General features: G+C 40.5%; 1 protein-coding gene across 1 annotated transcript in view; it reads left to right on the plus strand.

The window, feature by feature from the left end:
• MAPK8IP3 (mitogen-activated protein kinase 8 interacting protein 3) overlaps positions 1-24,385 on the plus strand; it is a 3,746,918-nt gene that overhangs the window by 2,059,401 nt on the left and 1,663,132 nt on the right. The window contains exon 13 of the mRNA XM_044088957.1: positions 1,178-1,329. Within this exon, the coding sequence (XP_043944892.1) occupies positions 1,178-1,329 (152 nt within the window). The remainder of the gene's footprint in view (positions 1-1,177; positions 1,330-24,385) is intronic.

The raw sequence follows: 24,385 nt of genomic DNA on the forward strand, positions 1-24,385 counted from the left end.
GGGAAGGCAATATCTAACCTTCAGTCCAAATACATTCTTGGCCCCTTTCCTTTCTTTTACTCTTCCCTTTCTATTTATTTGCTCCTAAATAAGTTTATTTGAAACTTTGTAGGAAGGGTTTGCTATGCACATTTTTGGACAGATGGTTATGTATATTTTGTACTGCACCATTTTTACAATCTGTTTGGATGTACTGTGCTGCTGGTTCTTGTTCCTTTTAGTATCGATTAGTAATAGTTATTGTATCACAATGAAATAGTACCGAATAGCCACTCAGGTATATGCATTTATTCAGAATTATTAGAGCCATGATAACATTTGTATTGTTGCTGTGAATTTGTATCCAAAAGTGGTTAAGCTATTGATGACATCACATACCCTTTTGCAGAAAAAAAATGTATCTTTGCACTAGTTCACATTACAGCAGTGAATATAATGTGTTTGTTTAGTTTTATTGAATGAGAGTAATGCTTCTGAAACTGGACATTAGCTGGAAAAACATTGAGACAGTAAAATGGAAAAATGAGACTTGATTTTTTATAGTAGGGAACAAGTGTTTCAGCAACTCCCTATTTAATGTAATCAGTTTAAACGTTGCTGCATATTTCTGAGAAGGAGAAAAGAAATTCAAAGGTTTTGCTGTTCATCCTGTTTTTAGCCAAGTACTCTCAACTAGTCAACCACTTTCCAGCTTGTTTTGTCACAAAAAACATGTACTTTCTTTTGGAGCATGGTCCTTAAATAAATAAAGTACAGCTGAATAAACCCAGGAATGAGAATAGAAATGTGTACACTGAATGACTGGAAATTTCTTGTGTAAACACATGTTTTAAATGTGAGATTAGAAGAGAGAGAAATGATGGTTTGTCTACAGCATCCTTTTGTAACTGACTTTGTGCTGACTCACAGTGGGGTAAAAAGTTAATTCAGGTTTAGTGGAGTTATTCTGTGTTACCCTGTAGATTCTCAGGTGCTGTACTGACATTTCTGACCTCAACTGTAAATGTTGTCATGCAGTGCATAGCTACTGCTAGTTACCAATCAGTACAATAGTACAGCTATGAAGGAGACCTTGCTTAGTTTCTGTATTGACTTACTAACTACCCTACTTGTCTGGAAGCAAAAGTAACTTTAACACTCATTCCCTTTCCTTTTGTTTCCTTGTTCTGTATTGAAGCAGTGCTCCTCCCCCTTACAGGATGATCTCCCAATGGCACAACGACGGCGCTTCACCCGTGTTGAGATGGCAAGGGTTCTGATGGAGCGGAATCAGTACAAAGAACGTCTAATGGAATTACAGGAAGCAGTGCGATGGACAGAGATGATTCGGTAAGTAGGATAAAGAGCAAAGACATTCAAAGTATGCAAGAAGGCATCTTCCAAGCAATGCTCAGAGATGGAGTATCATAAATTGCCATAAAGATTTTTATGGCTATTTTTCAAAAAATTTTGATGTTCAGTTTTTATAATTTGCAAGGAAGTATTGAAGACATAGCTAACCCCATCCTTTGGAGTGCTACAATAGTGACAGTTCATAGATTGTGGTATTTATTGAAAGTTACTCAGTGTTTAAAGCTAATGCACTAGAAAATCCAAAGAAAATTGCTTTGAGATTCATATGCAACAGAAAAAAATCTAAGGAAGGACTAGTTATTTAAGCTTGTGCACATAAAATATGAAAGTGAGCCATTTTGTTTTAAATAACAGTGCTAACACATTTCAGAGACAAGTAGACTATGACCATATACCAATCTCTTCATCTGACACTGCCCTACAATGCAGTTCCAGAAGTCTGCTATCCATCCAGAAGCCACAGAGATGCCAAAGCAGTATTTGCCAATGCCCATCACATTTGTAGTACTCTGTGTTAAAGTCAGTTCCTGGACACACAGCAGTCCAGTCACAGAGGCACATGCACACACACATTTGTAAATGTACACATAGTCAATAAAAGTAGAAATATAGCATAATTGTTTGTTTGTGCTTTCGTTACCAATTAGATTAGATTAGAAATTAATACTTCTTTAGTGTAGCATACAACTTAGAAGTAAGACCTTCTGTTACCACTTCAACAGTTGTGCAAGGACCTATTTTCTGTGTAGTCTGTAGAAATCATTACTTCTCTAGTGTATCATTTAAATTAGAAGTAAGAACTTCTGTTACTACTTAGCCAGTTGTGCAAGGACTTATTTTTAACACACAGTATTATCTAATGCTAGAATCCTCATGGTCTGCATGTGCTCACAATATTTTATGTGTACTGAATTGCTTAGGCCCCTTATCAAGTAGCCTACTGTTCACTTATTAATTTAGTGAGTCTACATTATTGAGTTTATTTACTGTGTTTATTGAGTACAGCAGTACTGTGCTAAAGAAACTGTTTTGTCAAAAGTGTTTATTGATTACAGTGCTACTGTGCTAAAAGAAACTGTATTGCTATGCCATAACTGTAACAGCCGACGTTTGAATGCATTTTTACCTATTATAAAAGCTAATGTTGTTGATTGCATATCTCAACTACTGTAATTACTGATGCTGTCTGAATGCATTTTTAACAACTGCATTTTCGATAAGCAGTCCATCTTAAATATTAAGATTTGTACAGTTGGTGCTCCACAGCATCCCATCTGACTGCATTCATGTTCCTCTTTCTAAGCCTCCATTCCCTCTCCTACCTTTTTCTCCTCCTGCCTGACCTTGTTTTCTGCTTTCCTCCTCCCCTACTCTTATCTCAGCTAAGCTTGTTTCTCTAACCTCCTCTTTTTCTCTTCTCTATTCCTTTCTCAGTAAAGGTTCTTCCTCTAAATAACTCTTTATTTTGCAGGTCCCTTGCCTCGCTAAAAAGACTCAAGAACTATTGCCTACCCAGGAAATCCACCTATTCCCTCTCGGAGCCCTGTTCATCGGTGGAAACCTTCCCAGCAACAGTTCCCTCTAAGAAGAGTGTATGTGTACATGCATAATATTTAACCCTGTCTTTTTATCATTCTGTTCTGCCTTCTATTAAAGGGGTCTGTGGTCAGCTACAGCTCATCTTGTCGCATGCCCCATTCCCTTGCTCTCTCAACCACTCAGCATAATATTCTCTGCTGACCTACCCAAATACCTAGCCATTTCTGCTCTATAAGCTCCATTTGCCTTGTACTTATTTTCCCCCCTCTACCACAGTCCCCCTACCTAACCTGCTTGTTGTGTCTCTACTCACTCTACCTGCCTTTTACCCCTGGACACTTTTACTCTTACTACTGCATAACCCTGAGTCTCTTCTCCCAATTTTCCTCTTCTAATTCACCCCAATTACCTCTCTGGCTTAACTCTAGGCTCTGAGACCAGGCAGTCCTTTCCTCCACAGACTAGTACATAAAGTAAAACGTAGTGGTACTGTTATTATAGCTGTACTTGCCCAACTCAGCCAACCTCTCTCCCTGATTGTTTGCATTGTGTTTGCCTCTTTCTGCTTCTTGCAGATGGTGTAGCCCTGCTCCGTTCGCCCTCGCTAACGCTCGGGCTCACATCACTCGCCTACCCTACCCCCATTGTCACCCACCCCCAAATCAATTACATTTATAGTTATACACCACAACCCCATCCACATCACACTCCCAATTATTCAATCAACTCGTACCTATCATCCCCCACTCCAAAACACTTCACCACACCCTTCACAACACCTCCCCCAACAGTTACAGCTAGCACTCCTACACACAGTAAACTTACTTATAACTAAATAATATGCCCTGTACACATAACACCCACCTTCTACATCCACTGTGCTACCCAATATCCCTCTTCCCTCTCCTCTCTCCTCCTCCTGTCTATCCTCTCCTCTTACCACACACAACTTTATTTTACCCACCACCACCACCATGGCAAACCGAATCCTCTACCAGTCACATAAAACCTATCCATTTCCCTAAATCCCCTTCTGATGTCACCTCCACCCAAACTTCCTCCTGCCTATATAAAACTCTTACATACAAAACCTGCCCCCACTGCTCCCAAAAACCAGCCAAAATATTCCACAAACTAAACAAACACTATCTACACTTACTACAAAAACTCACGTGTTGTGGTGACATTCACCCAAATTCAGGACCCAATAAATATAACAGCATCAACTCAACAAAGCCCTAATCCTGTATACCTAAGACCTACCACATCTCTTCTCCTTCTAAATATTAATGTAAGGAGTGTATTTAACAAGACACAGGGCCTACATGCCCTACTAGCTCTATATAAAACAAACATAGTTGTATTAACAGAAACTTGGCTTAAGCCTGAACATCATGACTATGAAATTACTGCTCCTGGCTACAATATTATACATAAAGACAGAGGAAAAAAGGGAGGGGGTGTAGCCATACTATTCCAAAGCCACCTGACTATTGAACTATTTGAATGTAACTCCCAAGAAGCCAAAGACATAGAACTAATTCTAGCCAGACTAAAACTTAACCCCAATAAACAAATAATTATTGCAGGGGGATGTATCCCACCAGGCAACAACATTACCATACTGGGAAATCTACTTAACTGGCTGTCATCTTCCCTTCCACAAGAAATCATACTATTAGGGGACTTTAACATTGACTGGTCTGACTATTCCAGCCAAAATCCCTCTACTCACATTAACCTCCATGGGTTTTTTCCAAATTATATCTGCCCCCACAAGAATTGACAAAACCTCCAAACTCCAGTCCATCTTAGACTGAATTCTACTATCAGACCCCACTCTGGCTTACCAATTGGGCTGTCTTCCTGACAGTCTGAGTGACCATCAAGCAACCTACTTAATTAGGAACCGGTCCCACCAAACTAAACAACCCATCCTCAGGGTAATATGTAACAAAATACCTTTAGACCCCATGACCTAATTAATTCACTAAAATGCTGTAACTGGACTCCCCTATAACAACTATCTCTAGATGAAGCCTTGCAGGACTTTAACTCAACCTTCCTAAATATCTTAAACTCCCATGCACCATCCAGATCCACTAGGATCAAAACTAACCATGCCCCATGGCTATCAAAAGATACTAGGTCTATAATGAAAGAAAGAGACAAAGCCTGGTTACAATTTCACAAACAAAAAACAACTACTCTGGAACAGACTTACCTCGAACTTTGCAACAGAGCCAAAAAGTAATACAATTTGACAAAACTAACTACTATAAAACTATGCAGGAAAAATACTCTCACAACCCTCAAAAATTCTGGGCCTCAGTAAATAGGTTCATAGGTTCATAGGTTCATACTAGGCTATCTGCCCGAGGGCATTTATAAGCCTAGCCCATTGTTTTGTGGCTTACGCCACCCCTTTAGTATGGGGAACTATACCCATTATTTTGCTGTGCCTCTGTCGAGCAGTGACACTGAGGTAATTCCTGGGGTATATCTGCGATCTCCCATCCATTGGTCAAGATTTCTCTTGAACAAGGCCAGCGAGGTGCTCTGCCTCACATGTACCGGGATTTTGTTCCACAGCATAGGGAGTCTTTGGGTGATGAATCTATCCCTCCAGCACATCCTATTAATAGCCGTGTCGAGGTTTAAGTCTCCGCCCTTGTGGCTCTGATGGATCTAGATTTTTGAGGTGAAGCATATTCATCAAATCTGGGTTTGACATGGCCTTGTATGTTAGGCAAAGGTCACCTCTGAGCAAGCGTGGCGACTGAATAGAGCTGGAGTTCTTTCAGTCGGGCAGCATAGGACAGATTTTTGAGACCCTTTATCCTTTTGGTGAGGAACTTTTGTGGCCTCTCCAGCTGCTGCAAGTGTCGGGTCAGATACATTCGAATGGGGCATTGTACTCAATCATTGGTCTGATGAGTGATGAGTAAAGGGAGACTATGACCTCCCTTGATCTAGATGAGAATCCCTTCATGATAAGGTGGGCAATGTAGAAGGACTTCCTAACTACTTTAGCTACATGGGTGTCGAATGACAGACTACTATCAACCTGGGTCCCCAGGTCCCTGATAACTTCTTCTGTGCTCAGTGGATTGCCACCTATTTGGTAGCTAGGGGTAACCTTGTTTTTCCCGAAGGGTATGACTATGCATTTTTGGCATTTAACTTTAGGCCGTGGCTCTGGCACCAGTTATCCGTTTCTGTGAGACCCTTCTGAAGGATATCTGTGTCAGATGTGTTTTCTACTATGGCCCAGTTTGCAGTCATCTGCAAACTTTGTCAGCCATAACCCTCCTGTGTTTGCTTGTACTGGAAAAGTAGATGCCAAACAAGAGTGGGCCCAGGACTGAGCCCTGTGGGACACCACTTGTGACAGGCTTTGAGTCTGACATGGCGCCAGCAACTCTGACCCTGTGGGTTCTGTCACTCAGCCAGTTTGCAACCCATCTTGTGATGTATGGGTTAACATTTAAGCTGATGAGTTTTTCAATGATACCCGAGTGGGGTATTGTATCGAAGGCCTTAGCCAGATCGAGGTAGGCTGTATGGACTGCCTTTCCCTCATCAATGGCTTTGGTGACTGTTTCAAAAAGTCAACCAAGTTTAAAAGGCATGATCTGCCTTTGACAAAGCCAAACTGGGTTGGATCCAAAGTCTGCAAATTCCTATGTCTTTATTTATGAGGTCCATTATGATCCTCTCCATGGCTTTGCAGATAAGGCTTGTCAAGCTAATGGGCGGTAATTTCCAGGGTCTGTGGAGGCACCGCCTTTGTGAAGTGGGACCACAGTTGCAGTGCGCCACTCCTGGAGTGCGTATCCAGAGGTAAGACTTTGATTAAACAGCTGTCCTAGCTGTGGGTTTAATTCCTCATTGAGTTCGTGGAGCACACAGCCGGGGACACCATCGGGTCCCATGGATGCTGTGTTTTTGCTTTGGAGAGAGCAGTTCTCACTTGGGCTGGAGATGTTTGGGGGCTGCACTCATTTGGTATAGATATCTCTCCTTTTGGGGAGGGGAGAAGTTTGCACTGAACCTGTCAGCCAGTATGTTGGCAATGTCTGTAGGATCAGTAATCTTCACATCATTTTGAACTAGTTCTGAGCATATCTGGGAGTTTCCTCCTAGGTTTCTAACATAGCTAAAGAAGGCCTTATGATTGTCTTTTGAGTCTTTAGCTATTTTTCTCTCGAAATTTGCTTTGGATGATTTTATGAGAGCTCTTAGTTTTTACTTATAGTGATCAAGGGTGTCTTACCTTTTAAGGATTTTGCTCTATCTTGTAGTAGCTTCCTCCTTTTGTTGTAGAGTTTGTTTATGGCTGGGGTCCACCAGACTGGACGCTTGCCTTTGGTACAAAGAGTCTTTGTTTTGCTTGGGATTGCCTTATCCATGCAGTCCTGCAGGTGCTGGTAGAAGGCGTTTGTAAGTGATTCAGCGGCTTGAGTATTGTTTTCCACCGGCTCGTGGGCCTGAAAGGAGACCACACTAGTCTTTAGAAGTGTGAAGTCGGCTTTTGAGAAGTTCTTTATTGTGGTCTTTTTTATTTCAGGTGGGGGTGGGATGAGGACCTCCAGCGAGATTAGTTTGTGATCTGATCTCACCAGTGAGGGGTATACTTCGGTGTTGAACATTGTGCTCCCTTGTTCGTGATGATGAGATCAAGTATGTTATCTCCTCTTGTGGGGATGGTGACTAGTTGTTCCATGGCATTTGAGTTTATGAATTCCAGGAACTTTTGGGCTAGGGTGTTTGGGCTTGAGTAGTGTTCCCAGTCTATATTAGGGTAATTGAAGTCACCTAGTATGATGGTGTTTGGTGATACATTTATCCCCTCTAGTGTTTTCAGGAAGGCCATGTGAGTTTCCTGAGTTTGTGAGGGTGGCCTGTAACATGCTACAATTTGCATAGCAGTCTTGCCTATGGTTAATTGCACCTGGATGGTCTCCGATGCATCGTGCGTTGCCACCAGTCTTGAGGTGTGGGTGTCCTTGATGAATATGGATACCCCCCCTCCTTTCTTGGTATTGTCCGGATTTTGGGGCCGGAACGCATGATATGAGGTAAAACCTGATAGCGCTGGGGTGCTCTCAGGAGCCTTGAACCAGGTTTCTGTCACAGCACAGACATCGATGTTCTCCATACTGAGAAGGGCCTCGAGTGCGTGCATTTTGAGATTTAGACTACACCCAGGAAAAGCTACTGCTCCTTTCCCTATATTACCAAATAGCTACAACAGCATCCCCACCCAGGTTAACAAATACTTTACTGAAAAAATCCAAGCCCTAGCCAATACCCAAGACAGAGCTAGTAATCCCACACCAACAGTGACCCCCATCCATTCCAGTACAAATAACTCCCACCCCGGTTTTTCCCTGAACCCAGTCCCCATAAATACAGTTGCTAAACTCTTCAAAAAAATTAAACCAACCAGATCAGCAGCTGACAAGGTACCAGCTGACTTTCTACAGATAACAGCAGATGCCATAGCCTAGCCTATCCTGTGTCCATTCTCATAATCAAGTCAATTTCAGAATGCAGAGTACCCCACTCATGGAAAATATCACATATTATACCATTGTACAAAGGGGGTAACTCCCTTGAGCTTACCAACTACTGCCCTATCACAATCCTATCACATCTATCAAAAATACTAGAGAGGGTAGTTCATATCCAGTTTATGCAGTACCTCCTAAAAAACAATGTACTATCCAAATCCCAGCATGGCTTTAGACCTTCCCACAGCACGACCACAGCTCTGCTTTCATTTTCCAACATTGTCAATCACCATAGAAACAATGGACTATTTGTATCCCCCATATTCTTAGACTTAGCCAAATAATTTAATATGGTTGATAGCATACTCCTAGAAACTCTAGCCACCCTCAGCATAAGCTACTCCACCATATCTTGGTTCAGTAACTATTTATCAGATTGTCAACAGGCAGTTCTGTGGCAAGACCCATCGGTCCCTTGCTATTTTCACTATTTACTATCCAGATTACCTCATCCTCTCTCTCTGCCTCCGTGGTGCAATATGCAGATGACACGACTATTATATGTGCCGCCCCCACCCTGAATGAGCTAAAAACCATCACCCAAAATAACTTTATCCTAGCCAAAGCATGGTTCACCAACATCAAACTTATACTTAATCCCAAAAAAAACAAACTCATTCTCTTTAGCCCAGGTCGTTCTCCCCCACTAAGCAATAATTTTATCATACAATCTAAAGCTAATACACGAATCACCCCAGCAACTCTCGCAAAGCTATTAGGCATAGAAATTGACAATAATCTAAAATATGACATACATATAGCCCAAACTGTCAAGAAGGTCTACAAAAGCTAGGTCTCCTTTACAGGAACCGACAGTTCATGACTAAATACACGAAAGCCACTATTGCAAGAACCCATCTGTTATCCTTCTTTATGCCTCCCCTATCTTAACTAACCTTCGGCCTACTAAACTAACCAAGTTGGAGTCTTGCTACAACATGACTGCCAAGTTTGCTACCGATGCCACTCATAGGACCCATCACTGTCTAGCCCTTAAGCAAATGAACTAGCTTGAGATTACACAACTCCTCCTCCTCAACCAACTCACAATAGCTCACAAGCTCTACTACCTTCCTGACAAAACCCCTGCCCTTCAGCATCTAATCAACCCATACACCACCTCCAGAACCTTAAGCTGTAGTTATCAGAACCACATTAAATGTCATTAAAGACAAAAATGAGGCTGGCAAATCTCTCTTTGCCTGCTCTGTTGCCAGAACTTGGAATTCACTCCCAAATCACTTAACTTCTACCACCTCTACTTCCCAATTTAAAAAAAACTTTGAAAATAGCAATATGGACCACCAGGCTAAAATGTAAACTTTTAATGTTGCACAAAATAGGTTAGTGCCAAAAAAATGACAGACTGTTTCCACAAATGTTCTCCCTTAATCAACACATTATCCTCCCATTGGGCCAATACTAAATTGGCATAAGAGTTTGCACAGGGAGTGCCCATGGCTATCCCCTGCTTCTGCCAATAATAGTTGGAACCAAACATGAAAATGTTGTTCTCCAGGACCAACTCCAATAAACAGGTGATCTGAAAAATAACCTCACTACTAAAATAATTATGTATTCCTAATATCTTTTTCACAGTTTGTATTACATAAGTATTATGTATCACTGGGAACAGATTCTTCACATCCACAGTGACCATCAGGATCTGTTCAGTAATTTTCATGACTCTGAAAACTTAAACAACTTAGTTAAGAAATCACCTGTGTCTAAGTATTTTTGTACCTGGGGAATAACCTCTTTAAATTTTGATTCAATTCAAATTGAACAAAATTCTGTAGTCCAACTCCTTCCTGAAATTATCGGTCAAAAGGGAGGGTCCCTCAGGTCCTTATGTATCTTGGGCAGGGTTTTAAAAACTGGAATTACTGGATTTGCAACATAAACATTGTAGAAACCTTTTAAACACAACGTTAACAGTACCTGCTGTCACAGAGAAATCTTCTATGTGACAGCAGGTACTGTTAACATTGTGTTTAATTTATCTCATGTGCATTTATCAGATTATCAGTTATGTGTATTAAGCAAGGGTTTGAATTACATACCCGCTTCTAACGTTGGTTATACAGACCTTATGCTTGAGCTGAAACTTTTTGCCAGGAACTTGCAATTACAAAGAATTTTTGGTTCCACTAATAGTTCAGGCAGGTCTTAATAAGTAGAGGAAACCTAGCACCTTTGTGCCTGTTCTATGTCCGGCTATAGATACATTCTTAAAGACCTGTGAAAATGATTTGCAAGATGGTAATTTTCAGCAAGGAAAAGGTTTCTACAATTTGACTACAGATGAAAGAATGGCTCTACAGACATTAAAGGCAGACGACTCCCTGGTAATAAGACCGGCCGACAAGGGGGATGCCATTGTCATTATGGACAAGAGCTATTATTTGGATAAAATAGCAAACATGTTGATTAGTGATAGAACATACCTTGAAATTAATGGCTCTATGGTGAAGAGAATTGTGGCATGTGTTTTAAATATATTGATTGATTTTAAAAGTTGTAACATTATAGATACTAATGTTTTTGATTTTGTTTATGTTGCAAATCCAGTAATTCCAGTTTTTAAAACCCTGCCCAAGATACATAAAGACCTGAGGGACCCTCCCTTTCGACCGATAGTTTCGGGAAGGGGTTGGTCTACAGAATTTTGTTCAATTTGAATTGAATCAAAATTTAAAGAGGTTATTCCCCAGGTATAAAGAATACTTAAGAGACACGCGTGATTTCTTAAATAAGTTGTTTAAGTTTTCAGAGTCACTACAGATTACCGAACAGATCATGATGGTCACTATGGATGTGAAGAATCTGTTCACGGTGATACCTAATACTTACGGAAAAAGATATTAGGAATAAATAATTATTTTAGTAGTGAGGTTATTTTTCAGATCACCTGTTTAATGTAGTTGGTCCTGGAGAACAACATTTTCATGTTTGGTTCCAACTATTATTGGCAGAAGCAGGGGATAGCCATGGGCACCCCCTGTGCAAACTCTTATGCCAGTTTAGTATTGGCCCAATGGGAGGATGATGTGTTGATTAAGGGAGAACATTTGTGGAAACAGTCAGTCATTTTTTATGGTCGTTTTGTGGATGATGTCTTTCTTTTATGGGAGGAGGACTCCCTACGTGAGTTTTTAAGGTATCTTGAGTCTACTACAGACTTTCTTAGATTTACTTTGAATTACTCAACGTCATGTATAGATTTTCTAGATGTGGGTTTAGAACATACCCCATTTGATTTCAAGACTAAGGTTTTTCGAAAAGAATGTTGGAAAAACATTGTGCTAAGGATAGTATGCATCCGGGTCATATTACTAATAATGTAATCAATGGACAGGCACTCAGACTTTCTAGGCTACACACTGATGAAACAGAATTTTAAGCTGAAATGAATGGGTTTTCTCTTAGACTTAAAACAAGAGGGTATAAAGATAGGAAGATAGAACAAGGTATATCAAATGCTACTTGACAAAGGAAGGATGTTGGGTCACCCTGGTTTTCTAAACAAGGGTTAAGCAATAAGGAAAAAGTTAAGATTCCTAGTAGGGGGCAGCAACAAAGTAAGGTTAGAAGTAAGGTAAATTTATGCCTAACTTATGTCAGTAATAATAAGCAAGTTAATGAAGTGATTAGGAGAAATTGGAGGATTTTAAACAGATGATGGGTTGAGAGATATACTAGGCAATGAGCCGAGGTTTATATATAAGAGGGAACAAAATTTAAAGCAAATACTATGTGATAGAGATCCCTTCAGAAAAGTTGTCAGTTTAATACCCCACAGTAACAAGAAAGGAATGTTTCCCTGCTTGAATTGTAAGGCATGTACATCTATAAGTAAAGAACAGACTTTTGTTCATCCGGTGATAGGCAAAGTATATTGTCTGAACCATACAGCTAATTGCAATACTGAGAATATAATATATTTAGCTAGATGTTAATGCTGTGTATCCTTTTACTTGGGGAAGACTAACTGTAAATTTAAGGACAGAATTTTTAAACACCTTTCAGACAATAGGTTAAAACGGGAGCACAATGCTTTGTTTCAACATATTAAGGAAAATGAGGGGCATTATTTTTCATTTCAAGTTTTGCAATTGATAAAAATTTATCCAAGAGGGGGGATGTCAAGAATCTTACTGAATTTTATGAGATAAAATGGATTATAGAACTAGGGGCAGATAGGTCCCCTGGTCTAAATGGCACGGTATCTTTAAAGCCCATTTTAAGTAGACGTAGACCTAATTTTTAAAATTTTTTTAAATTGTTAATTGTTCTTAGAATCTGATTGGATAGTTATATGTATTTAACTTTGACTGAGCTGTTATGGCTTTGTCTGAAGAAGGGATTGTTTCCCGAGAGCGCTAACCTATTTTGTGCAACCATAAAAGTTTACATTTTAGGCTGGTGGTCCATATTGCTATTTTTTGTCGAATATAACCGCTGCACTATAAGTTTGTATATTGCACTTTGCAGTCCTTCAGTGTGTAGGTGAGATACCTTAGTATTGCACTTGGTTATTGCACATCCATAAATTAAGCCCCTTGATAGGCTAGTTATGTAACAGACGTCATGGTTTATTTTTCCCAAGAGTTCAACAGTCTAATGGAGAGTGGAATGAAACTGTTATTTAGTCTAGTGCTCTTACAGTGCAGGCTGTATCACCTGTCTTAGGAGAGGCAAGTGTACAGACCATTGGCAGGATGCATTGGATCGCTGGAAATCTTTTTGGCCCTGTCGATACACCAGCACTTGTGTAGATCTTCCAGAAGTGTAAGGGAGGTGCCAATGATTCTTTCTGCCGACCTTACAACTCTGTTGAGAGCCTTCCGATCCTGATTGTTACAGCTCCCATACCAGACTGTAATGCTGTTGGTCAGGACACTTTGAGTGGTGCCCTTATAAAAGATCTGAAGTATGGATTTTGATAATTTTGTCTTCCTAAGTTTCCTTAGAAAATGCAAGTATTGCTGAGCTTTTTTGACTCTGTTGGATACATGGACTGACCAGGATAAGTTCTCCGTGATATGAACACCCAAGAACTTTGCACTCTTGACCCTCATGACCCCCCCCCCTTCCTGGTGATGGGGAATGGATGGGCTAATTGGATGAAAGTCAACTGTAGATACAGTGGAACAAAAAGAATATAGAGTTGCATGAAGCAAAAATTCTGCAGCACTACAAGCTGCATGTTCTATATGAATAGCACCTGTCAGCACTACCAGGCTCACGTAGTCAGTGACATCCTGTTTCTCAGACTTCAGGCATGAAAGTTTGTACCCAACATGTAGGACTTATTAAAATGTGTAGCTTTATTTAATCCTGTTGAACAGAAAGCATCAGCCCAGTTGGAAAAAGAAAAGTAAAAACAGTACCTTCAGTTACTTCATCAGTGCCATTATTCAGCTTCAGTGGCCATTCCTCAAAATTAGTTGATTCACAAAGTCCAAGGCTTCACTCATGTACAACTCTCAGCATTGAGCACAGTGGCTTCAACACACATACTGCACTGGAGTAACAAGGCTGCAGGCCTCCCCCTTACCCAACCCTTAGTTCGCAATTGCAGGTACCTCTACATTTATATTTCAGAAATAGTCCAAACTTGGCTCTCATTCCACACTCCCAAGGTCATCTTTTTGATAATTCTTCAGTTAGGAGCTCACTTCTCTCTAGGCCATTTGCTTCAGGACGACTTTTTTTTGTACACTATTGATTGGCAATATTTATCTCAATGCTTAATACAAAGGGTTGCATAGTTACCTAGTCACGATAATATTCCTTCATAGATTCTTACATATTTAAAGGCGTATATGTATATTTATATAGATTTTCTACCACTTTTTCAAAGCATATACACAATTTCAACAAACAATATTAAAGTGTGCATCTCTTTCCTCGCTCTCTCTCTGTATATGTGTGTGTTTGTGTGTGTGTGTGTGTGTGTGTGTGTGTGTGTATGCATATTCTTAGCTAAGAAATGTAGATGTATATAGATGTATATGTATGTATGGGTATATAAATATGTATAGATGTGTGTTTACTTATAAATGTGTATATACATATACACACACACACACATATATATATGTGTGTGTGTGTGTGTATGTATGTATATGAGACAAAAGCTGTAATTACAAAAAAAAACTGTAAAAAACAACAAGACTTTGTTAAACAATGCAAGGATGACACCTACCTTGTTTACCGAAGTCTCGGTGTGTGTGTGTGTGTGTGTGTGTGTGTGTGTGTGTGTGTGAGTGTGAGTGTGTGTGTACATGTATGTATATATATATATATATGTACACACACACACACACACACACACACACACACACACACACACAATTTTATCTGAGTTTATTTACTGTATGACTATATGTAATTTGTAAATAGACAAAGAAACCTTGTACCGAGGAAATGTAGTTTTCCAGGCTTAAGGGTAGTAAATATTTTCTGTAAGGAATAACAAGTGAAAACTGGTTGCACACGAACAATATCAACATACAGATTGATAAAACAGGCTATTAGGTTCATAGATGTTTACTAGTCTAACAACCAAAAAGGCCTTTTTAAGCCTAGCACTGCATCTCACATGTCTGACAAGTTCTGGTACCCTTGATAACTGTATTGTCATAAATTCTAATGTAAGATCCACATAAAGATTACTTCACATACTTATTAAAAACAAGAAAAAAGGATTCCTGGTGGTATTGCTTGTTTAACTCGTGGTTTATAAGTAAAAAAAGAGGAGTGCTTTTGCCCTTATCAGAGCTTCATCAGATCTAAGTTACACAAGCAGATAACAAGTCAGTTTTCTATTTCCATATAAAAGGCCATATAAATGACAATTTATTTATTTATTTATTTTCAGTTTGATTACCGGGGAAGTCCACTGGGCCAAGAAGAACCTATTTTCAGTGGAGGCCCGGGGAGAAAAGCTCCAAGGCAGTACAATCAAAGTTACAAATGCACAAGATAAAAAAACAATTGAAGTGTACAAACAGCAGTATACCTAGAAGAACAAATACAAAATAAGAATTTTTTTTTTACACATTATTGGAAGTATTTACATCTTGCAGTCGACTGAGAGTCAGCTAAACCATATTGGTTCAATTTAGAATTGAAATCAGACTGTAGATTGGTGCAGGGGGGGGTTAGAGAAGAGATCCCCGTGATTTTATGTTAGGTGAAAGCAAGAGCATTTCCATTTGTCAGATAGGTGCGAGAAGAGTTGGGTCTTGAAGGATTCTGTGTCTAAGGGAAGGAGGAAGAGAGTTCCATTTTTTACCTAGAGAGAAGGATAGTCGTAACTGGCCAGCGGGAAGTTTAGGTCTGTGAATGGAGATTAGGTTTTTGTGTTCAGATCTCAAAGATCTGCTGGGGATGTATGGTGGAAGGATGTTGGATAAGGCTGGGCATTTTTCTGGGAAGAATATTAATTTGTGTGCAGTCGTTAGTTGAAGATAGTCAAGGTGGTTAGGGAGTTCTAACCAGTTCAGAGCTTGAAGGGTTAGGCAGTGGTGGGTTGAGGTTTTGGATTTGGAGGCGAATTTAGCAATCTTATAGCAAGATTTGAGTTTAGAGGTGAGGGAAGTAGACAGATTAGAAAGTAGAGGGGCGCCATAAAGTAGAAAGGAAGAAGGTAGGTGGTGGCTAGAGTGTGCCTAGAGGAGTTTGAGAGGAATAGATTATTCCTGTAGAGCATACTTAACTTTTGGTGTTTTTTTTTTTATGTTTTGTTGTATGTGGAGGTCGAATTGGAGGTGTTCATCAATGGTAATACCAAGGAGTTTTGCGGAAGGGACAACTTCTATAGGTATGTTGGTTTGGGTTAGGATGTTGAATGTGTTTTTGTCGAAGGAAGAAGTCTTGGAAGGTAGGAAAATTAGGATTTTAGATTTATTGGAGTTGATGGAGAGATGGTTTTGGTGCATCCAGTCTTCTGTAGTGGAAAAAGCAGTTTGTGTTTTGGACAAAAGTTCAGAAGAATTGGGAGCGCTACAAACTAAGGTAGAGTCATCAGCGTATTGGATGACTGTAGTGTCAGGGAGGACAGAGTGAAGGTTATTTATGAAGATGTTAAATAGCATGGGGCCAAGGATGGATCCCTGAGGAACACCTGTAGGTGTGGGTAAGAAGGAAGAGATAGAGTCCTTCCATCTGACAGCTTGTGATCTGTCAGTGAGGTAACTGGAGAACCAGGAAAGAGTATTAGGGGAGAGATTAAGGTTGGAGAGATGAAGGAGAAGGTGTGTATGGGAAATGGTGTCAAAGGCTTTAGAAAGATCTAGTAGAACAGTGGATACAAGGAGTCCAGAGTCTCTGGCTTGATTGACAGTTTCTAAGAAGGACAGTAGGGCAGTTATAATGCTGTGGCCAGGACGGAAACCGTGTTGGGTGGGTGAGAGTAACTGATTCTCAGTTAAGTAGGGTAAAAGTTGGTGGTGGACACATTTTTCAAGAATTTTAGATATTGGAGGGAGTAGGGCTATGGGGCGGAAGTTAGAAATGGAGGTATTTTTTCCTCCTTTGTGAAGTGGAAGCATGTAGGCTGAACGCCAAAGTTTGGGAACATAAGATTCTTTTAAGGATTGATTGATCAGGATGCTAATTGGGGGGGAAATACCTTCAGCTGCGCATTTGAGGAATGTAGGGGGTTGTTGTCGGGGGCATTAGAGCATGGCTTTAGTTTGGATAAGAGCTTTTTTATAAACAATGTGGGGAGTGGTTTGAGCTGGAACTTAGAAGGACAGTTATTAGGGTTGTTGGAAGGAGAGAAAAGGAAGTTGGGTGGATTATTGTCAGGAAAAGTTTTAGTTAGTTTAGCTATAGACTCTGTGAAGAAAGAGTTGAAGTGAGAGCTCAGCTCCTCATTAGTTAAGCTAGGGTCAGGGCAGGGGTTATTTCTTGACCCAGGATGGAGAAGAGAGTTAACGGATTTCCAGAATTGTTTTGGGTTCTGATTATTATTGGACTGAAATTTATTATAGTAGCTTTTTTTGTCTAGGGAGATTAATTTTTTTCTTTATTGCAGAGTTGGGTATATTGGAGAAAGTCAGAAGGTAGTTTACTTTTTTGAAAAACCTTCCAGGATTTGTCTCTAAGAAGCATGGAATGTTTAGTCTCTTTGGTCAGCCAGGAAGCAGAGATGGCTTTGATTCATTTATTTCTTAGGGGGGCAAGGGAGTTAAGAGTATTTAGGAAGATAGAGTTAAAATGCTCAACAGCATTGTCAAGGGAGAGAGTGTTAAGGATTTGCCAGTTGATTTGTTTAAGAATGTTAGAGAAAATTGAGGGTTTGAAATTGCTAAGGTTACGGGTTTGAATGTAATGGTGTTGGAATTGGGAGGGGTTAGCAGAGCGATGAATGAAAGCAGGGAGATGGTCACTGAAGGAGTCAGGGATAGTGCCAGAGAGGGAGATTTTGTTTGGATGGAAGACTAAAATCCAATCAATGATGGATCCTGGGGGGTGGTTTTTGTTAGGTCTGGTTGTTGAATGGATTACTTGGGAGAAGTTGAAGAGGTTGATGGCTAGGAAGGGGGAAGGGGTGTTGATTTTGTTCCAGTCAATGTTGACGTCACCTAAAATAAAGGTTTCATAGTTTATTTCAGATGAGGCCCAGTGGAGAATATTCTCGAGGGTGGAGATATTGTCCCCAGGGGAGATGTGTAAGGCAGTGAAGCAGATGTTTTTGTGTTTATTGAGTTGGAGGAGGCTAGCAGTTATTTCAGTGTTCTTGAATTGAGGGACTGGGATGTGAAGGGGGATTAAGGAGAGAAAGTTAGAGTAGATAAGGGCAGAACCTCCACCTGTTTTATTTAACCGGTCAGTTTTTAGGATGTTGAAACCTGGGGGTAATATTTCAGAATCAGAAATATGAGGTTTTAGCCAGGTTTCGGAGATGGCTAAGATGTCAGGTAGGTTGTGGTTGATCCAAGCATGGATGTGGTGAATTTTGTTGTTAAGGCTCTGAGCATTGATGGTGAAGATTTTCAGGGTGCTGAGAGAGGAAGGAGGAGAAGAAGGAGAAGGGGGGAGAGGCTTATTAGAGGTAAGGGAGGAAGGGGATAGAGTGAGTTATTTGTACTGAGGTGGGGGCCTGGGTTAGGATTAATGTCTCCAGATAAGACTAGGATATTACATAAGACAACTCTTAGCCTTTTAAGTTTGGGAGGTATGAAGTACTTAGGGGTTAGTGGAAATGTCAGAGAGAAGTTTTTAGTAGAGGATGAGAGAATTTTGGGGTGGAAGAGGTGTAATTGGTTAGCAGAGATAAGGGAGGCAGAAATAGAGTGGAAGTGAGAGAGTAGGAGAGGTTGAGAGCGAGTAAGAGTGGTAGTTTAAGAAGAAGGAAGGTATGGGTGAGGTTTTAGTGAGTATGCAGTAGCATGATGGAGAGGAATAAGAAAGAAGAGAAGAGAGAAGGGGAGTCTGAAAGTATAGAGGATTTGGGAGGGCATGATTAGGATGGGTGAGGGAAGAGAGAAATAAGAGGGAAAATAGGGAGCAGTTGTGGTGCTAAAGAAGGGGAGAGGAAGGGAGGTGTGACTTATGGATTAGAAAGGGGAGGTTTAGTTGAAGAGAGCAGAGGCAGGAGTACGAGACGGTGTGGACTTTTTGAGGGTGAAATGGGAATTGGATAATTGATGGTGTTGGTGGATGAGTGTGGTTGGTTGAAAGTATAAGGAGGGAGGGGTTAATGAGGAATAAATGGAGATGTGCTGGGGTGGGTGGGATTTGGGGGCAGGGTAGGGGAGTGGAGTGAGCCCACAGGGTGAACAGAGCGGGAAGACCAAGAGGAGGAGGAAGTGAGGAAAACAATCAGAAGAGAGAGAAATAGTCAGAAGGTAAGTTTTGCAGGGATGTGAATAGGTAAGGTAAGAGTAGCAGAGATGAGAATGGGGAGTACAGAGAAGTGAAGTTAGAGTGTAGATGTAAAGGGGGAAGACAGTGGGAGAAAGGAGAGGATGTCAGAAATGGTTAGATGAGGACTGAATAAAGGGAAAAGTAGCTAGGAATCCTGGACAGTAGAGATGGAGAAAGTAGAAGAAAGATGTTGGAGGGCTGTGATAGGGGGAATGAGGAGGGAGAGGGAAAAAGTAGTGGGGACTGCAAGAAGGTGGAGGAGCACCACCTAGTGGTCGGTCAGTAGGAGGCAGAAGAGATCCCAGGGGAGAGTCAGAAAAAAAAAAGGAGGAAGGAGATTTCGAGGTTCAGTATAGAGGGTAAGGAATGCAGGAAAAACTAAAGCAGCAGAGGAGAGGGTTGAAATTACGGGGAGAACTACGAGTGCAAGCAGTAAAGAGAGGGGGTAGTGGCTGCTGGCTAGTCTAGCAGAGTAGCGTACTAGGACCTATTAGAATCGATTTAAATGCACAGATTTACAAAGTTCACATACTTTCTTGAAATCCTTGTTGTAGGGAGAACTCAGGGAGCAGTAGTAAGGCCTTATAGCTTTGGAGGGAAGTTTGTTTAGCCTGTTCTTGGTCAGAGTGTTCAGGAGGGTACTTTCAGGAGGTAAGGGCAGGGTAGGCAGGAGCCCAAGCTACAAAATATAGGGGAAAGAAAAATAGATTTTAAGCAGCAGTGTAGGCATCAAAGGTACGCAGGAAAACAGTTGTCAGGCATGCATAGGTAAAATATGACAAATGCTGTATATTACATCAAGAAATTTAAATAAAACAAAACAGTTACGTTTTGCAGAATCACACAGAAACCACTAAACACTGGAAGATAACAGAGATGCACAGTTCTTAGTGCACAGAGGATTTAAGTAGCAGACAATTAAAAAGAAAAATAATACACCTAGCTGAGTTGGAAGGCAATTTGGCAGACACAGGGAAGCCAGGCTATACAAAATACTTCACAAGTTCAAGTATAACAAATACCTAGACCTGCAACTTGGGACAACAGTTGAGGTGTCTGTTTTAAATAAGCACATTCTAGTGGTTAAGTTAAGCGGAGAGCTTCTCAAAGGAATCTAGTATATTTATATGCTGCGGAGGCTTGGGTACTGGGCTGTTAGTAAGTATTTGTAGAAGAAAAAGCCTCGACCAGTTAAAGGCACATCCAACAGCTGCTCAAATGAGTTTTACCATGCTACAAGGGAGCGAAATACTGTATGACTAGCATGGATGAGTTAGAAGTAATACACGCCCAAATAGTAAAACAAAATGCCAGCAGCTACCCCTAGGGAGTAAAGCGTTTAGGAGTCAAATTACTTTGGGTACTGTGCAACTAGCACAGAGCATGTGGTAGTTAAAAAGCAAGCCCCATACAGTTATGGTATAGCCGAAAGCTGCACGTTGGAACTGGGAAATTGCGCTTCCAAGAGTTGTTTCTTTACAGTTAATTTATGTACAACTAGGCGCATTAGCGACTAGCACTGTTTCAGTTAACACAGTCATTAATCTCTCTATACAGGTACGAGAAAAAAAAAAGTTGAACCTACGTAGAATAATTTCAGAGTACTTTTCAGCTTATACGGCTACAGAGTTAGACTCTTCAGCATTTATCACTGTTGAAATTAACATTGTCAGCTAGCACAGGTAAACAGGAAAGAAAAATAGTAACATACATAGAATAAATGCAGTAGGAATGAAAAAGGAAAAATATCAGCAACAAACAAGCCAGTCCTAGTAGATTACACGCCACTTACGCAAGCAAAGCGCTAGTTATATGGCGTGCGAGACTGGAGTCACTAGAACAAAATTACTTAAAATTTACTTAGAATAAATGCAGTAGAAAAATAGCGATAACAACAAAACAAATCAGCCCTTTGCAGATTACGTTCCAATTTAGCGAGCAACGCGCTAACTAAATGGCATGAGACTGTAGAAACAAGAACAGAATTACACAATGTGTGTCAACTGAAAATAGCAAAGAACAGTCTAGTGTTACAAGTATGCAGAAAACCAGTTTCTTACTATGTAGGTACGGACGCTGGAGCCAGAGTAGCACAGCAGCAGATGGGTAGAAAAGGAAGAAATAAAGATGATGACTATTTGGAAGTAGGAGCTATAAAGTGTTTGGAGAGGAATTGAGCGTAGAAGGGGGAGAGAGGGGGCAAGGAGAGGGAACAGAGAGAGCAGGTACTGGCCAGAAGTCAGGCGGGAGAGCCAGCGAAGGAGGAAGTGAGGAAAACAATCAGAAGAGAGAGAAATAGTCAGAAGGTAAATTTTGCAGGGATGTGAATAGGTAAGGAAAGAGTAGCAGAGATGAGAGTGGGAAGTACAGAGAAGTGGAGTTAGAGTGTAGATGTAAAGGATGAAGGCAGTGGGAGGAAGGAGAGGATGTCAGAAATGGTTAGATGAGGGCTGAATAAAGGGAAAAGTAGCTAGGAATCCTGGACAGTAGAGAGGGAGAAAGTAGAAGAAAGATGTTGGAGGGCTGTGATAGGGGAAATGAGGAGGGAGAGGGAAAAAGTAGTGGGGACTGCAAGAAGGTGGAGGAGCACCACCTAGTGGTCGGTCAGTAGGAGGCAGAAGAGATCCCAGGGGAGAGTCAGGAAAAAAAAGGAGGAAGGAGATTTCGAGGTTCAGTATAGAGGGTAAGGAATGCAGGAAAAACTAAAGCAGCAGAGGAGAGGGTTGAAATTACGGGGAGAACTACGAGTGCAAGCAGTAAAAAGAGGGGGTAGTGGCTGATGGCTAGTCTGGCAGGGTAGCGTACTAGGACCTATTAGAATCGATTTAACTGCACAGATTTACAAAGTTCACATACTTTCTTGAAATCCTTGTTGTAGGGAGAACTCAGGGAGCAGTAGTAAGGCCTTATAGCTTTGGAGGGAAGAGTTTGTTTAGCCTGTTCTTGGTCAGAGTGTTCAGGAGGGTACTTTCAGGAGGTAAGGGCAGGGTAGGCAGGAGCCCAAGTTTCTTGAAATCCTTGTTGTAGGGAGAACTCAGGGAGCAGTAGTAAGGCCTTATAGCTTTGGAAGGAAGAGTTTGTTTAGCCTGTTCTTGGTCAGAGTGTTCAGGAGGGTACTTTCAGGAGGTAAGGGCAGGGTAGGCAGGAGCCCAAGTTTCTTGAAATCCTTGTTGTAGGGAGAACTCAGGGAGCAGTAGTAAGGCCTTATAGCTTTCAAGGGAAGAGTTTGTTTAGCCTGTACTTGGTCAGAGTGTTCGGGAGGGTACTTTCAGGAGGTAAGGGCAGGGTAGGCAGGAGCCCAAGTATGTAGGTACGGACACTGGAGCCAGGGTAGCACAGCAGCAGATGGGTAGAAAAGGAAGAAATAAAGATGAAGTCAATAATCCAGTAGCACATAAGCAGATCACATTCAGTGACAGTGATTAGAACAGTGGTACATACATAGGTTGCATTTTTGTTGTGATTAATGCTGTTTACTGTATCAATGCTGCAGTTTTGGTATATTACTGTAGTAAATAATAAAACAGTTGACAGTGGGATTCACTTCTGTATGATATACTGTGATGCTAGAGGGGAGTAACATGGTGGTTATAAATAAGCAATACCAGCTAGAATCCTGTTTTCATGTTTTCTAGTAAGAATGCAAAGTGATTAGAATTTATGACAATAGTCTGTTTTAGCAGTTTGTATGCCAATATCATTCCTGTACAACTTTTACCCCAACCTGTTTTTTTTAATATTTATAAATCGACATGAGGTTCATAAGAGATTGTAGGAGATTACTTGGCTAACAGCTAAAGAGCACTTGAGTCCTTACAATCCTACCCATTATTACTCACATTTTATCCAATTTTGAATCCCTAAGGACTAGAATAAAGCTTAGGTTTGTGCCATGCCTTAGAGTATTTTACATACTGCCTCTGTCCATAAGGGACCAAGGTGTCTCCCCAGGAGTGACTGTACGATTCACCATCATATGATTAACAAAAGTAGTCAGAACTGTATATAAATCACATGCATACATCTGTTTATAATGTAAATGTCCTTATTAAAGAAGGTATAAATACACTCGTATATATGTGGGGAAGACAGAACACCTATTAAAAAATGGAATTTATGAATATCTTTACAGAATTAAAAAAATTAGATTGAACAAGTACTTTCTTTAGACATAGTTCAGTGTGTACAAATTGGAAAAGGTCCATTGTCGCTTCAGAGTGAAACTGAGAAGGTAGATTGGAATTAAGGGAAATATATTGGTAGTTGTTAAACACCAGTTGGTCATCAGGTCATCAGGACTTCATGAGAGTGTGTCTCTAAATAGTTTATTGAAAATGTATTCTTCAGTTTTGCAAGAAAAGTTTTTTTATTGAGATTAACCTGTGTTTTAATATTTCATTACACATGAATAGATTTTGAGAAGTTGAATATTGGTCCCATGATGATGGTGAGTTAGCAAATGAAATGTTGAGTATGCAGATACATGATACATCTTTTTCATCATTTTCTCTTCAAGTAGTCCAAACTAAAATAATACAAAAAACTAACTATGACATCTGAAACTTACTACATTAGCAGCCAACCAACTTCCTGCTGAATACTTAAAATATGCCTCAGATGCTTACCCTATGTCAGTACTAATCAACAGGTCCACATTTGTGTCATACATAACCCAAATTGTCTTTTGGTTGTGCGCTCATTTCAGGTCCCAGGCCTGTTTTCTTGTTTGTTGTCACATCTTCTGTGCCTCTCGAGTCTGATATTCCAGTTATTTCTGCACATGTGAGGGATGAATCACAGTTTGACCTGGGCCATCTTCCTCGACTAATACAGCAATTGTCTCAGCAAGTATCAAAGTATGGAAGCCTCTCCTTTCAACTCTCTTCCTTGTGGTCAACATTCCTGGCACTGCAGAATTATGATTTCTTTAATAGAAAGATTGGTGTGGATGGAGGTGAGCAGAGGCAAGTTGTGGATTCGCAGTCATTCCACAATGTGAATACCTAGCTGAATCAGCGCATGGATATTTTTAC

This window comes from Protopterus annectens, chromosome 12.part0 (assembly GCF_019279795.1).
Source record: "Protopterus annectens isolate FY-2018-M chromosome 12.part0, PAN1.0, whole genome shotgun sequence".
NCBI lineage: Eukaryota > Metazoa > Chordata > Ceratodontiformes > Protopteridae > Protopterus > Protopterus annectens.